Raw genomic sequence first — 15,358 nt, 5'->3', positions numbered from 1 at the left:
TGTAAGCTCAGTTGACAGGGGACAGCTTTTATTATTTCCTCCCTTTTCAAGACTCTGTTCCAAAGGTTCATGCCTGCCTTCCAGCCCTGCTCCAGAGGCTGTAAATACATCTGCTTCCCGTGTACCTTTTCTGCTCCTTTTACCACAGACTCTGCTCCCTTTCTTAGGCTCCACTTTTGTTTAATTGTAATTTTTAAAAATTCTATCAAAGTTATACGTGGACAGAGTTTTGAGAGTGAAGTAGAACCACAAGACTTACAACAAAAAGAATCAGTCCTCTGCTTTACCCTCCCTACCCCAAGTCCCACTCTCCAAAGGCAACTGCTTTGCTTTTCCTTCTTCTAAAAATTTATTTTGAAAAAGCAATATATTCCAAAAAATAACATTTAATGTGATTTAAAAATCTAAAACTGTAGACAGTGAAATGTTTCCCTCCTACCCACCTCTTCCTCCAGAGATAGTTTATGCATAAACAAGTATATATATTCTCCACATTTACTTTTTTTTCCTCCAAAGTTTCAGTGTAATTTTATTTTACTTTTAATGTTTATTTATTTATTTTTGAGATAGGGTCTTGCTCTGTCGCCCAGGCTGTCATGCAGTTGTGCAGTCACAGCTCGCTGCAGCCTTGATCCCCCAGGCTCAGGTGATCCTCCCACGTCAGCCTCCCAAGTAGCTGGGACTACAGGCCTGTGCCACCACACCTACCTAATTTTTTAGTTTTTGTAGAGACAGGGTCTCACCATATCTCCCAGGCTGATCTTGAACTCCTGGGCTCCAGGAATCCTCCTGCCTTCGCCTCCCAAAGTGCTGGGATTACAGGCATGAACCACTGTGCCCAACCTCAGTGTAATTTTAGAACTCTTACCAACTTTGGATTCAGCTAATAACATGCCATTACATCATTGACCTAATTTTCTTTTAATACAGATTTTTCTGTACCTTGAAGATCTCTTGAGTTTCCTCCCTCTCCCCATCTCCCACTCCCCAGCTCACAGTCCTTCATTATAAGGATAGGGATGTACCATAATTTACTTAACTGGGTCCACAGGGATGAGCATTTAGGTTGTTCTCTTGCTGTTCAAATGCTGCTGCAGTGCAATCCCTATTCCTGCTTCTCCCCTATGCTGCAAGCACATCATAAGTTAAAGCAGTAAAAGGGAATTGCTAGCTCTAGGGGTATGTGTATTTAACATTTTGCTAGTTGAGGATATGTCAACTTGTACTTCCTCTGGCAGTGTATTAGAGTGCGTGTGTCCCCCACACTTTGTCCAACATAACACGTGATCAGACTTTTAGATTTTGAGGCCAACATAGTCATCTCTTTTAGACTTTTTTTTTTTTTTTGGTCTGTACCTTCATATTCTAAACTATATGCTTGTTCTACTATTTCTTAATTACATTACTGGAATTATCTGTTGTGTTCCTACTTTGAAAGATAAGGATTTAGCTTCATTGCCCTTCTTGCAAGTACATGCATGCTCCTGTCTGCTCCATCCTCCTGTTTAGTTAAATCACAATTTTTCTTTGTATCAGATTTCTCATTGGCATTAGGATGACTGTGTAACTGTTGTTCAGTACACAACCAAAAAAGGTGCTGTACTACGACCACCTTTTTTTTTTTTTTGTCATTTGTTTTTCCTCGAGTTAAAAGTTGCTTAGTTTTGTGTATAACTATCATTCATTAATTTTCTGTGATTATCGCTGATTCTTCCCCCTAACTTTTGTCAGAGCAACGCAAATTCTTATAACCTGGCCTAACACATCTGATCAGTTAGTTTCTCTTTCTCCCTTGAGATGTTCCCATGTGCTGCCCGCCTTACCTCTCCAATCTGGACTAGTTGTGCTGTGGGCCTGTTTTACAGCTCTCATCCTGGGATCTCCCATCCCACTATCTTAGGAATTCCTCTTGCCTTTATTCCATGTCATATTCTCTGTTTTGTGGATCCCATAACTTTATTTCTTTCTTTTATTTTTAGACAGAGTCCTTCTCTGTCACCCAGGCTGGAGTGCAGTCACCCAGGTTGAAGTACAGTACCACAGTCTTGGCTCACTGCAACCTCCACGTCTTAGGTTCAAGGAATTCTCGTGCCTCAGCCTCCTGAGTAGCTGGTACTACAGGTGTGCATCACCATACCTAACTAATTGTTGTATTTTTGGTAAAGACAGGGTTTCGCCAGGTTGGCCAGGCTGTTCTCGAACTCCTGTCCTGAAGTGATATGATCCCATAACTTTCTTTGTCTTAAGTTAGTCCCTTTTTTTGGTGGAACACATTTTCTGTTAGTTTCTTGTGAATGCATTGGAGGTAAAGTTTTTATTTTTACTTTTTAAAAATTTTTCTTCACATAAATACAAAGAGAGAGGATGGAGGTGAATTTTTTTTAATGCCTCAATGAAAATTTCTTTATTCAGTTCTCACACTTGGCTTCATTTGTCTGGGAATATTCCTATGGCTGGGAACAGTCTCATGGCTGGGAACAAATTTTTCTCTCAGCATTTGGAAGGAAGTGATTCATTATCTTCTGACCCCCAATGTTGCTTTTGAAGAATTTATGTGAACCTGATTCCCAGGTCTTTGTGATGACCTGCTTTTTCCACCTTCAGAACTTTTAAGATCTTCTGAAGTTTCTAAATAATATACTTCAGTGTGGATCTTCTCTCATTTCTTGTAATGGCTACTTAGTGGGATCTTTAACCTGGAAACTTATGTCCTTCATGTCTGGGAAAATTTGTTGTGTGACTTTGGCAATTTCCTAGCTCGTATTTTCTCTGGACATTATATTTTTTACTGGAACATGTAATTAGATTATGGAACCCTCATTTGATTCTTTATTCTCTTATACTTTCTCTTCTATGTTTTATCTTTGTCATTTGATTTGACATGCTGGGAAGTTTCCTCAACTTAACTTTCTAACCCATTTGTTGAATTATTTATGTCACTCATAGTTTTAATTTACAGGAGCGCTTTCTTGTTCACTAAAATGTCCCTTTCCATATCATTTTATTTATTCCTTTTTCAAAGATGGAATAATGCTTCCTTTTATCTTTCTGAGGATAATTTAGGGTTTTTTTCCTGAAGCTTTATTCTGCTTACTGAATTGTATCGATGTCCCCTGAGTTATTATTTTTCTTTATTTGCTGTTAGTTTTTATCTTTCGTGTTACAGTCTTTCTTTGGTGATCCTTGACTGGCTGTTTCCACCCTTTTTTGGAATATTTTAAACAGCTTTATTGAGATATAATTTATATACCATACAATTCACCCATTGAAAGTATACAATTCCATGGCTTTAGTACATTCAGAGAGTTTGCATCCATCACCACAATCAATTTTTGAACATTTTCATTACTCCAAGAAGAAACCACATACCCAGTAGCTATCACCTCCCAATCCCCCCAATTAACTCCCCAGCCCTAGGCAACCCCTAATCTACTTTCTGTCTCTATATTCTGTACATTTCATATAATGGAATCATACAATACATGATCCTTTGTGATTGGCTTCTTTCACTTAGCAGATTCATCAGTATTATGTTAATAGCATATAATTAAAACTCTTATTATTGCTGAACAATATTCCAATGTATAGATATACTACATTTTATCTATTCATTCACCAGTTGATGGACATTTTGAGTTGTTTCCATTTTTTTATTATGAATAATACTGCTGTGAACATTCGTGAACAAGTTTTTGTGTGGACATGTGTTTTCATTTCTCTTGGGAATATATCTAGAAGTAGAATTTTTGGATCATATTACACCTATTGAGCCATTTGAGGAAGTGACAGATTGTTTTCCAAAGTGGCTACACCATTGACAATCAATCCCATGAGCAGTATATAAGGGTCCAATTTCTTCACATTTTCATCAACACTTGTTACTATCTTTTTAAATTTTTTCTTTCATTGATACACAGTGTTTTACATATTTATGGGGTACATATGAATGTTTTTTACATGCATAGAATGTGTAATGATCAAGTCAGGTTATTTGGGGTATTCATTACCTTGAGTATTTTTCATTTCTATGTGTTGAGTAACATTTCAAGTCCCTTTTAGCTCCTTCGAAATATACATTATGTTGTTGCTAACTATAGTCACCCTAGTCTGCTATGGAACATTAGAACTTATTTCTTCTATCTAACTGTGAGTTCCTACCCATTCACCTCCCTTTGTTCATTTCCCCCTCCCACCCTCACACCGTTCCCACCCTTTGGCATCTATCATTCTGTTATCTATTTCCATATGATACAGTTTTTTTAGCTCCTACATATGAGTAAAACGTGGGATTTGTCTTTCTGGGCTTGAATTATATCACTTAACATAATGACCTTCAGTTTCATCCACGTTGCTGCACATAATGTGATTTCATTATTTTTTATGGCCAAATAGTATTGTATTATGTAAATATAGCACATTTTCTTTACCCTTCCATCCACTGATGGACACTTAGGTTGATACTATATCTCTGCTATTGTGAATAGTGTCACATTAACATATGAGTTCAGGTATGCCTTTGAAAATGCTGACTTCTTTTCCTTTGCTCAGATAGCCAGAAGTGAAATTGCTGGATCATTTGGTAGATTGTATGTTTCCAGGAATTTATTCATTTCTTCTGGTTCTATTTTTAGATTTTTTAAAATTTCTCACCTTGAAAAATAGTTGCAATTTTTTAAGAAATCGCCACTCTATACTGTTTTCCATGGTGGCTGTACTAACTTAATTTACATTATCACCAGCAGTACATAAGGGTTCCTTTTTCTCTGCATTCTTACCAACACCTGTTATTTTTTGTCATTTTCATAATAGCATTCTAACTGGGGTGAGATGTTACCTCATTGTGGTTTTTATTTACATTTTCCCAGTGCTTAGTGATGTTGAGCAATTTTTCAAATACTCTTGGCTATTTGCATGTCTTCTTTTGAGAAGTATCTATTCATGTCCTTTGCCCACTTTCTAATGAGATTTTATTTTTGTACATTCTGGATATTAGTTCCTTGTTGGGTGAATAGTTTGCAGATACTTTCTTCCATTCAACAGATTACCCTATCACTCTGTAGATTATTTACTTTGCTGTGCATAAATGTTTAAATTTAATATAGTCGCATTTGGCTAGACCAATATCCTGAACTGTTTTCTGTATGTTTTCTTCTAGTATTTTTATAGTTTCAGGTCTTACATTTAAGTCTTAATCAATCTTGAATTGATTTTTAAATATGATGAGAGATAGGGGTTCAGTTTGCTTATGGATATCCAATTTTCCCAGCACCATTTATTGAAGAGGGTGTCCTTTCCCTGGTGTAAGTTCTTGGTTCCTTTGTCAAATACCAGTTGACTGTAAATATGTGGATATGTTTCTGGGTGTTCTAGTACATTCTGTTGGTCTTTGTGTCTGTTTTTTACTCATACCAACTGTTTTGATTACTATAACCTTGTAATATATTTTGAAGCCAGGTAGTGTGATACCTCCAGCTTTGTCCTTTTTTCTTAGGATTGCTTTAGCTCTACTGGCTCTTTTTCGGTTCTACCTGAATTTTAGGATTTTTTTTTTCTATGTCTGTAAAAAAAAATGACATTTTGGTTGGGGGTTGTATTGAATCTGTATATTGCTTTAGGAAGTATGGTCATTTAATGATGTTAATTATTCTAATCCGTGGGGATGAGATGAGTTTCCATGTGTTTGTATTCTTTTCAGTTTCTTTCATCAGTGTTTTGTAGTTTTCCTGGTAGAGCTCTTCCACCTCCTTGGTTAAATTTATTCCTAGGTATTTTTTTCCATGGTAGCTATTGTAAATGTGACTGCCTTCTTGATTTCTTTCTTGGCTATTTCATTATTGGTGTATAGAAATGCTACTGAATTTTGTGTGATGGTCTTGTATCCTGCAACTTTACTGAATTTGCTTATCACCTCTAAGAGTTTTTTGGTGGAATCCTTTGGTCTTTCTAAATATAAGATGTCATTTGCAAAGAGGGACAGTTTGATGTCCTCTTTTCCAATTTGAATGCCTTTTATTTCTTTCTCTTGCTTAATTGCCCTGCCTATGACTTCTACTACTGTATTGAATAGGAGTCGTGAGAGTGGGCATCCTTGTCTTTCTCCAGTTCTTACGGAAAAGAATTTCAACATTTCCCCATTCAGTACCATGTTAGCTACGGGTTTGTCATAGATGGCCTTTATTATTTTGAGGTATATTCCTTATATGGCTAATTTGTTGAGGCTTCTTATTATGAAGTGATGTTGAATTTTATTAAATGCTTTTTCTGTGTCTGTTGAAATGATCATATAGTTTTTGTCCTCTATTTTGTTGATCTAATGTATCATGTTTATTGATTTGTGTCTGTTAAACCGTCCTTGCATCCCTGGGTTAGATCCCACTTGATCATGGTGTATTATTTTTTTGATGTTCTGTTAAATTTGGTTTGCTAGTATTTTGTTGAGAAGTTTTGTGTCTGTGTTCATCAAGGATACTGGCCTATAGTTTTCTTTTGTTGTTTGTGTTCCTGTCTGGTTTTGGTGTCAGGGTAATGCTGGTCTTGTAGAATGAGTTAGGGAGTGTTCCCTCCTCTTCACTTTCGGGGGATTTTTTTGGTTTTGGGTTTGGTTTTTTTTTTTTTTTTTTTAAGAGACAGGGAATTGCTCTGTTGCCCAGACTGGCATGCATGACACAATCATAGCTCACTGTCAAACTTCCAGACTCAAACGATTCTCCTGCCTCAGCCTCCCAAGTAGCTGGGACTACAGGCATGTGCCACCCAATTTTTTTTAAATAGTTTGAAGAGAATTGGTATTAGTTCTTCTTTATATGTTTGGTAGAATTTGGCAGTGAATCCATCAGGTCTTGAGTTTTTCTTTTTTGGGAGACTTTTTATTATGGATTCCATTTCACACTACTCATTATTGGTCTGTTTAGGTTTTCTATTTCTTCTTGATTCAATCTTAATAGATTCCATGTTTCCTGGAATTTGTCCATTTTCTCTAAGTTTTCTAGGTGGTTACCATATAGTTGTTCAGAATAGTCTCTGATGATCTTTTGTATTTCTGTGTTATCAATTGTAATGTCTCCTTTTTCATTTCTAATTTTGTTAATTTGGGTCTTCTGTCTTCTTGGCTAGTCTAGCTAGCAGTTTATCAATTTTGTTTTATCTTTTTTAAGAACCAATTTTCCATTTCATTGATCCTTTGTATTTTTCTTTAGTCTCTATTTCACTTAATTCTGCTCTGATCTTTATTTTTTTTTCCTCCTGATAATTTAGGAGTTTGGTTTGTTCTTGCTTTTCCAGTTTCTTGAGGTACATTGTTACATTGTTTATTTGAAACTTTCTACTTTTTGGATATAGGCACTTAAATCTTTAAAATTCCCTCTGAGTACTGCTTTTGCAGTGTCCCACAGGTTTTGGTCTGTTGTGTTTTTATTTTCATTCGTTTCCCTGGAGAGGGCAGTACCACCTTCAGTGACAGTAGCTTAGGCCTGCAGGTGGGAAATGCCCGTGATGCTCATACCTCCACCCCTGCTGTGGTAGCCAGCACCTTGGTTGCACCTCAGCCCTGGGTGCATAGCCTCCGCACATCTAAGCCCTGAGGACGGCAGGCCATGCTTCTCCTGATCTCAAGTCGAGCTCCACTGGGCTCCAGAACAGTGTGCAGTCTGTAGGGGCAGGCCCTAAAATAGAGCCTTGTTTGTGCCTCCACTTCAAGCCTTGAGGGTGGTAACCTGTGGTCACCCCTGCCTACATTCTAGGGGCAGCAGCCCAGGCTTTTATTGCCACCATTCCCCTTTAAATGTTAGGCATTGTGAAAGCTGGCTAGAAGCTTCTAGAATATGCATGGGTTTGTGGGCTTCGTTGAGTGTTATCAGGCAGGGATTAGATGTTTCACTGGGATACCCCTGCCCAGCACACTGGTGCTTTCTGTGCCTTCTCGCTGGAATGCGCTTTCAGATCTGCATGACCCTGTCTTCCAGCTGTGTAAGTGTTAGCTCATTTGTCAGCTTTCCAAAGAGACCATCGCTAAACGTGTTAACTAAAGCCATGCATTCCTCCCAGTCTACTTAACACTGTTTTGTGTTTCTCCATAGCCCCCTGTTAACTCTGATAAATTTGTTGTTGTTTTTTTTCTGTCTCATTAGAATATAAGCTCTTTGAGGGCAGGGACTTTGTTGTGTGCTATATCCTCAGGATTTAAAATGGGCTTATTCCATAGTAAGGACCTAATATATGTTTATGGAAGAAAGGAGAGAGGAACAGAGAGAAGGAAGGTCATTCAGTATCTGTCCTCTTGGACTAGTCAGCGGCTCCTGAAAGGGACTCTCCAGTCTTTTGTCTAGGGTTTAAGACTATCACAGTGGCCTGAAAGCCAAGGAAGGGAATGGAACTGGGGGTCTTACCATCTGGGATGTGACTTCCATGTAACTCCTGTGCTCTCAGCTGCTGCAGGATTCTACTCTCTGCTGTGCCTAGGGCCCCAGAGTTCAGATCTTCTCTGTTCATGGCCTCCAGAGGGAAATATGTGCCTCCTGTCAAAGTGAAGGAATGCTTGTTCCCACTCTGCAGGAAGGAAGGGAAGGGATTTGAGGAGTGCACCTGCTCCTTTTTCCTGCTTTCAGCCAGTCTTCCTGGTTCAGCCCCCTGCATACCTCCACTTTGAGAGGTAGCCGATGACTCGAGGACCTGAGCCTTTCTAGGGTTCTGTGGTGTGAATCCACTTGCTTCCCGTGTGCCATCTCTCTGAGGTGCCGATGCAGAGAGATGGTCACACTTCCTCATCCTTCCTCTTTGTTTTGTGGTCATGCATGTGTCTGCATGTATTAATTAATATATAACACATATATTTGATGGGAAACATATATTTCTTTACTGCCCTTTGAGTGGAGAGAATAGAGACTATGCCAATGTGTTGAGTCTGCTGTGTTTACCTGCCAGTCTGGCCTTGGCCAAATGGTTTCCTGTCTCCATCTCCCCAGGGTTCAACAGGTCTGCTGCAGAAAAGTTCTGATATGTGCATTCTCTTTACAGCATGTACAGTAGAGTTACATAATCTTCCAGATTCAAGAAGACTAGGCACCCTCACCCTTGGATCCTGAATCCCCAGAAAAGGCAGAACAAGGCTCAGGACAGAGAGCTGCTCTCCACTGAGCTGTCTCCCATCACCGGTGGGCCGGTGCAGTGTCCTCGTCATCCAGAGCCACTCACATAAACCCCGCGCATACTGATGGCAACCGCACATTCCTCCCCCGGTGGCTCTCCTGTCCTCTACTTCCTTCCGACGGGGACACAGCTGGCTGGAGCCAGGAGCACCGCCTGCCAAATCCACACTGCTACTGCAGGACCAACTCCACTTTTCCCCCTAATTTTTATGTTTGCAATTTAGCTAATTCTGTCTCCGGCAAATTCCTGCCCACATGAACACAGACACAGTTTTAATCCCGTTCTCCTCTTCTGTGTCTATTTATTTCAAGAACTGTTTAAAATACATAACATAATAAAAGTAATATAACATTTGCTCACATACTTATCCCCAGAATTGACCATATGTAATATTTTTTGTATATACTTCTTCTTTTTTATTTTAATCAAAGAAATGAAACAGTCTAGTTAATGTTGAAATTGCCTTTGTTCCCCATCAGCAGTCCCGGTCCTCGCCCCCTCCTCAGAGATAGTCACTGTCATGAATTTAGCATCCATCCTACCAGAATATTTCCCAATATTTCACAGACCTGTATGTTTGCCTGAGTCACGCCTACAGTTTAGTGTGTATAATCCCATATTGTACATCCTGTCCTCTGACTTGCTTTTGAGCACAGCCTTCTGTCTTAGATCTTTCTCCATATTGATCTTTTTGTAGAGAGAGCACCTGCTGAGCCTCTCTTCTTTCCAGTTTGCCATATGTGTGAATGTGATGTGAGAGTAATAGCCAACAGTTAATTTGCTTTCACCATGTGCCATGCTGTTTGTGTTTTCTCCTTGAGTCCTCACAACCCCAAATGGTAAATACTGTACGGCTATCACCCCTACCTCACATGGGAAACAGAGACTTCAGCGGACTGTCACTTACCTGAGACCACCTTATGATCCACTACTGTGTATGATCCCTATGGTTCTGGCCACTGTGGTTTCTGGCCCTGGAGTCATGACATAGACATGTAAGTGAGGTGTCAGTACTATCTGGGAGCCAGGAAAATAAAACCCAGGGGACAGTGACTAGTCGGTGCCCTGGCCTCTAAATTATTTGGAAGGTCCTCATCTTGCCCTCTGGTGGAAGGAACCTAAACTAATAGTCATTAAATCTGGCTTCTGTTACTGACTGTATCCTGACAGCTCTAAGATATCCCACAGATTACTTCTCTTTGCCTCAGTTTCCTTGCCTCTGAAATGGAATTCAGATTGGCTGGCTCCCTACCTAAAAGATTGTGTCGGGAACCAAATGAGATAGATCACGACTCTAAGATACTTTGTAAACCACCCAGCGGTCTGTGGTTGGAAAAGGCTTTTAGGATGACAAACTTGGCCCATTTTTTAACTTTCCTTATTGACAGACCACCTACCATGTTCCAGCTACATCCCATGACTTCATTTGCATTACAGAATTGAATCCTCATTCCTCAAGCAGCAGCTTTAGAAGGATTGTTTTAAATCCCTTGTTTTTCTGGGTTTTGCTTAATTACTACTCTGGCAACAATATCTCTTTACTTTTTTTTTTTTTGAGACAGAGTTTTGCTCCATCGCCAGGCGCCACGCTGGAGTACAGTGGCGCCATCTCAGCTCACTGCAAGCTCTGCTTCCCGGGTTCAAGCAAGTCTCCTGCCTCCGCCTCCCCAGTAGCTGGGACTGCAGGCACGCACCACCACACCCAGCTAATTTTTTGTATTTTTAGTAGAGACAGGGTTTCACCATGTTGGCCAGGATGGTCTCGATCTCTTGACCTTGTGACCTGCCTGTCTTGGCTTCCCAAAGTGCTGGGATTACAGGTGTGAGCCACTGCGCCTAGCCTTTTTTTTCCTTTTTTAAACTTCATATACATAGTATTTTAGCTTCATTATGGGTTAAATTGAGTTTTTTGGGTGAGCCTGGGCACCCTCTCAAAATGTATAGCTTTGTTCTGTGGAAAAGCTGTTTCTAAGCATCAGACAACCAATGACATGGCAAGTTTTGGAACAGCACGGGTTTGTAAGTTGGAACCACTGTAGTGTTTGCATTGTTCTCTAATTAGTCTGTGGAAGGATAGCTAATCTCCCTGGTGAGATCACAGACTGCTTAAGGAAGGGGCACTACGTCTTGCCTGTGTCCTCCGTAACACCCAGCAGGTACCAAGCTCAAGAACGTATTCAAAAAAATACTTGTTTAATTCTTCCAAAGCCCAGCTCCTTGTCTGCCTCCAAGACATGGCTGCTGATGGGAGTCGCCTTGGGTGCCCCCGGAACTTAGTCACTGAATCATACACTGTCAAACTTGACAACTCACAGGTGAAGCCCAGGAACCCAGTGTATCTTGTCCAGGCTCATTCGCTGAATATAATTATAGTGGTAATAACAATATCAACTAATTTTTTTAGTACTTAATGTATGCCAATACTTTTCTAGATGTTTTATATTTGTTAATGTATTTAATCTTTACAAAAAAAATTTGAGGCAGTTATTCCTATTATTCCCATTTTACAGATCAAGAGACTGTGACCTAGAGAGGCTAAGCAACTTGCTTAAGGTCCTAGAACTGTTAAAAGTACAAGATAAAGATTCAGTCACTGGCAGCCCGGGTACAGGGCTCATGCTCTTCACCCCTGTGCCACATTGCCCCTAGTCCTGAAAGACCAGGAGTGAAGCCTGCTGTCTTGACTGTCACCCGTGATCCTCTCTGCTGGAATACTTTGCACAATAATACAGTGCTGCTGTTCTCACTGGCTCCATGCTGTGTGATCTGTATTATTAAATCCTTGGACAATAGGCAAGATAGGTGCTTTTGTTTAATGCTTACATGTGTTGTATGTTGTACCAAGTTCAAACAGTACAGAAAAGCACCAAAGTAAACCAAATGTCTCTTGAAATTTTTTCATCCAAAGCTAAAATCTGGATCAACATTTTGGCAAACATTCTTATAGATGTCTCTGTTTTAATACATATGTGTATAGTTCCACACATGTGTGCATGGGAGAGAATAAAGAAGAAATTTAAAAAATAAGTTTAAAATTTTTTATTAAATAAAAATTTAAAAGTAACACATATGTGTATAGATACATATTTACAATTGGACATCATTGGGACCTCATTCTAGATGCGTTGCTGTGAGCAGGTGAGCGGTGTTATTTCTGTCAATGTTGCTTAAATGAGGAAAGTGCGCTCGGAGAGGGCAACAGCTTGTCCAGTCAGAGCCAGTATGGGGGGGTTGGGACTTCAATCCTGTGTGGGGTTTTTGATTTTATTAAGCTCTCAAAGCAAAGACCACATTTATTTTTTGACATTCATCATTCCTGTTCAAACACCTTCCTCTCAGTGCCCAGCCCTGGCTCTGGAGTGGGTGGGCTGCCAGGCCTCTAGTGGGCTGTTGTCTTTCCTACTAGAGAAGAGATTCTGGGTATCTGGTGGGTTGGAATGTTTATGCAGCTATCAATAAAAGCCCAATAAAAGCTTTTGCATTGACTAAACAATGCTGGTGGTTTTCTGGCCCTGTGAAATCTCAGCTGAGGCAGCTCCTTTGAGGTTTCACAGTGATTGCAAATGTGGCACAGTCATGTGGTGACCACTCCAATGCCACCTTGTCATTTCCCCTTCAAACAGCATGGCAAGTTATTTTGAAGAAGTTCAGGGGAAGTGGAATCTGATGTGGGAAGAGAGATCCTCATTTCCTCATCCTCAGCAACTTCTCTTTCTACTGGTACTTTGGTCTTAGAATTGGTATCCAGCTCTGCTGAAAATGAAATCATATATTCAACTCTCAGGTTGAAGTCCAATGTGATTAGATATTAATGCACTGTAATGGGGGATTGGTATTAAATTGAGACCTTCTGATCTTGTTACTCTTCAAATGTTCCCTCGTGCTCACTCTGCTGGGCTGCCAGCCCTGCCTCCCCTGCTTCCCCAAGCATAAGCAAGGGCAGTGGGGCCAGAGTCCAGAGCCCTAAGCCCACTGCAGCAGCCTAGTGTAGGGAGAGGGGAGTGGAGGCAAGAGGAGCAGCAAGGGAGAAAGGAGAGGGAGACCCAGGCTCAGACCGGCTCTGCCCAGGATGGCTCCCAGCGGGACCGTATCACTACCTGTGCTCCTTCAGCCTCCTCTACATCATGGAGGGAGGAATGCGTGGGAACACAGGGCCATGATTCTGGGCCTGCCTTCATTCTCAGAGCCACACGCATGTTGTTGAGGGCCAAGAGCTTCCAACTGTCAACTTGTACCTTTATGTCCAGAATCACCTGGAGATTTGACAGGCATCAAGCTGGAAGGCTGAGAAGAATAAAATCTTTGCTCAGTTTCTTCTCTTCCCGCTGCTTCCCCATGCCAGTCCTTTTTGTAAAACTGCAACTTGAACCTAATAGCTGTCACCAGCTATTGTCCCTCACAATAGCTTCCCTTTCCTGGAGGCGTGGCCCAAGAAGCAGCCAGTGAGCCAGCTTTAGTGTACTCTTTAGCTTCCTTTAGGGACAAGGATGGGACTCTGATGTCCTAAATAGTGTGAACGTTGGCCAGGGGTGGCTCCCTTCACTTCCCCTCACCTGCTGGAGGAAGGACGTGAGTGTGTGGTGAGTTCCACTGCTTGGCTCACGAGAGACAGCTAGGCCTGTGGAAACCCCACAGCGCCTTGCAGGTCCCCCTGCCAGCCCACGGGCTGCAACCCATCTAGCAGACCTTCCCCAAGACGGCTGGGGGTCTGAGAGGACAGCAGTCGCCCACTAAGAAAATAGGCCACCAGTGCAAGCCCTGGGCATGTTCAGATGGTATCACCTTCATGTGTGAAGAATAGCATTTTTACAGAGAGAGTGATTGTTCTTATTCTGTTTCCAGAAAACTGCTTTCAGGGACACAGACTTTGCACACAAGATGGTAATGACACTTTAATGACCTTAAGGGGACTGGTGTCCAGGCGGCAGTGAATCAATCTCAGTGGGAGGTTCATAGTGAGAGGGAAGATGGAACACCTGAAACCAAAGGGGAAAAACAAACTGCAAATACATATATATTTTCTTTGCTAGCATTACTTGGTAATTAGACAATTACAGGAAACAGCTTCCCAGCAGCTGGCATTTCCACTGTGAGAGCGGAGGAGGGATGGCAACAACTGTGAACTCCTCACATTTATTACAGAAAATATTATTGGAGTTTACAGTCGTGGGCGCCATGCACTCCTCCGGTGCATTCTGATGAGCTGCTGAGCGTTCAACCAAGAGCAGAAATCCTCCTCTCAGGGTCTGTTCAGGGCCTGCTCTGCTGAGTCTTAAATGAGCTGGCCTGGCCCATGCTGATCAATGAGGAATTGCCTTTAAAATATTGGAGATGCTTTTGAAACCACCCAGAAAGACAGGCCAGTCTTGAGAAAAGACGGTGTCGGGGGCAGCATTCGGAAGCAGGAAAGGAAGGGGTAGAGGCCTGTGGAGAACTTGCCACCGCCCCCATGTGCCATCACTCACGTGTGGGGGTCAGATGGTAGGGCAGGACCCCCGCTGCTCCAACCTGAGTCCTGGAACTCTGCAGCCCTCCCACATGCCTGCCCTCTTCAAAACTCTTCTCCTTCCAGAAGCCTCTCATGCTGAGTAACTGCTCCCCATTGGATATACACCTGATGAATCACTGAGGTCATTCTGCCAACAGCCCTGAGGTTGGCCCCATCATGGACCCATCTTATAGATGGGGAGATATATATATGAACTCCTGCCACTGTGATTACATTTATTTGTCTGAACTCTTGTTGTAATGAGGGCTTGGTCTGCACTCTGTGCTTGTTTGTGGAGGGCTTTGTAAGAACCCTAAGTGACATTCACAGATGGGGAGGAGTGCCTTCTGTGATGGGACTGTACGCTCCTGAATAAGGACACTGTATATCCTGTATCTCTCAGCTGTACATTAGGTGCAGCCCCGGCCCCGCCCCCCTACAGTGCAGGTCCCCCTGATGACAGGAAACCCTCCCTCCTCTGTGGATGTGACTCCACCAGCCACACTGTCAGAGAGTTAACTGCACCGTCTAACCAGGCAAATGGTTGTTTCCTCCCACAGGTCCTGGCAGTCAGTAACTTTTGAAAGGCAGCCTGCCTCCTTCATCCGGATCGTTGGGACACACAACACAGCAAATGAGGTAAGGGGCTCTTTTCATGAGAGGTGCTGTGAGATTCATGATGTACAGGTAAATGCTACATCCTGAGTTAAGTGGAACTGTTTGTTC

At 41.6% G+C, this 15,358-nt stretch overlaps 1 protein-coding gene and 1 non-coding gene across 2 annotated transcripts in view; one reads left to right on the top strand and one right to left on the bottom strand.

The window, feature by feature from the left end:
- The window catches only part of LOC116533549 (BTB/POZ domain-containing protein 9), a 176,146-nt gene that overhangs the window by 138,968 nt on the left and 21,820 nt on the right, over nt 1–15,358 (top strand). The window contains exon 4 of the mRNA XM_032253335.1: nt 15,193–15,271. Coding sequence (XP_032109226.1) covers nt 15,193–15,271 — 79 coding nt within the window. The remainder of the gene's footprint in view (nt 1–15,192; nt 15,272–15,358) is intronic.
- Nucleotides 839–911, bottom strand: LOC116533755. Its single transcript, XR_004261434.1, has one exon. It is a non-coding gene; the product is annotated as a small nucleolar RNA SNORD45 (small nucleolar RNA).

Source organism: Sapajus apella, unplaced genomic scaffold (genome assembly GCF_009761245.1).
Source record: "Sapajus apella isolate SASKATOON/1434 unplaced genomic scaffold, GSC_monkey_1.0 scaffold83, whole genome shotgun sequence".
Taxonomy (NCBI): domain Eukaryota; kingdom Metazoa; phylum Chordata; class Mammalia; order Primates; family Cebidae; genus Sapajus; species Sapajus apella.
Note: the sequence above shows the minus strand (reverse complement) of the source record. Positions and strands in the feature narration are given on the sequence as shown.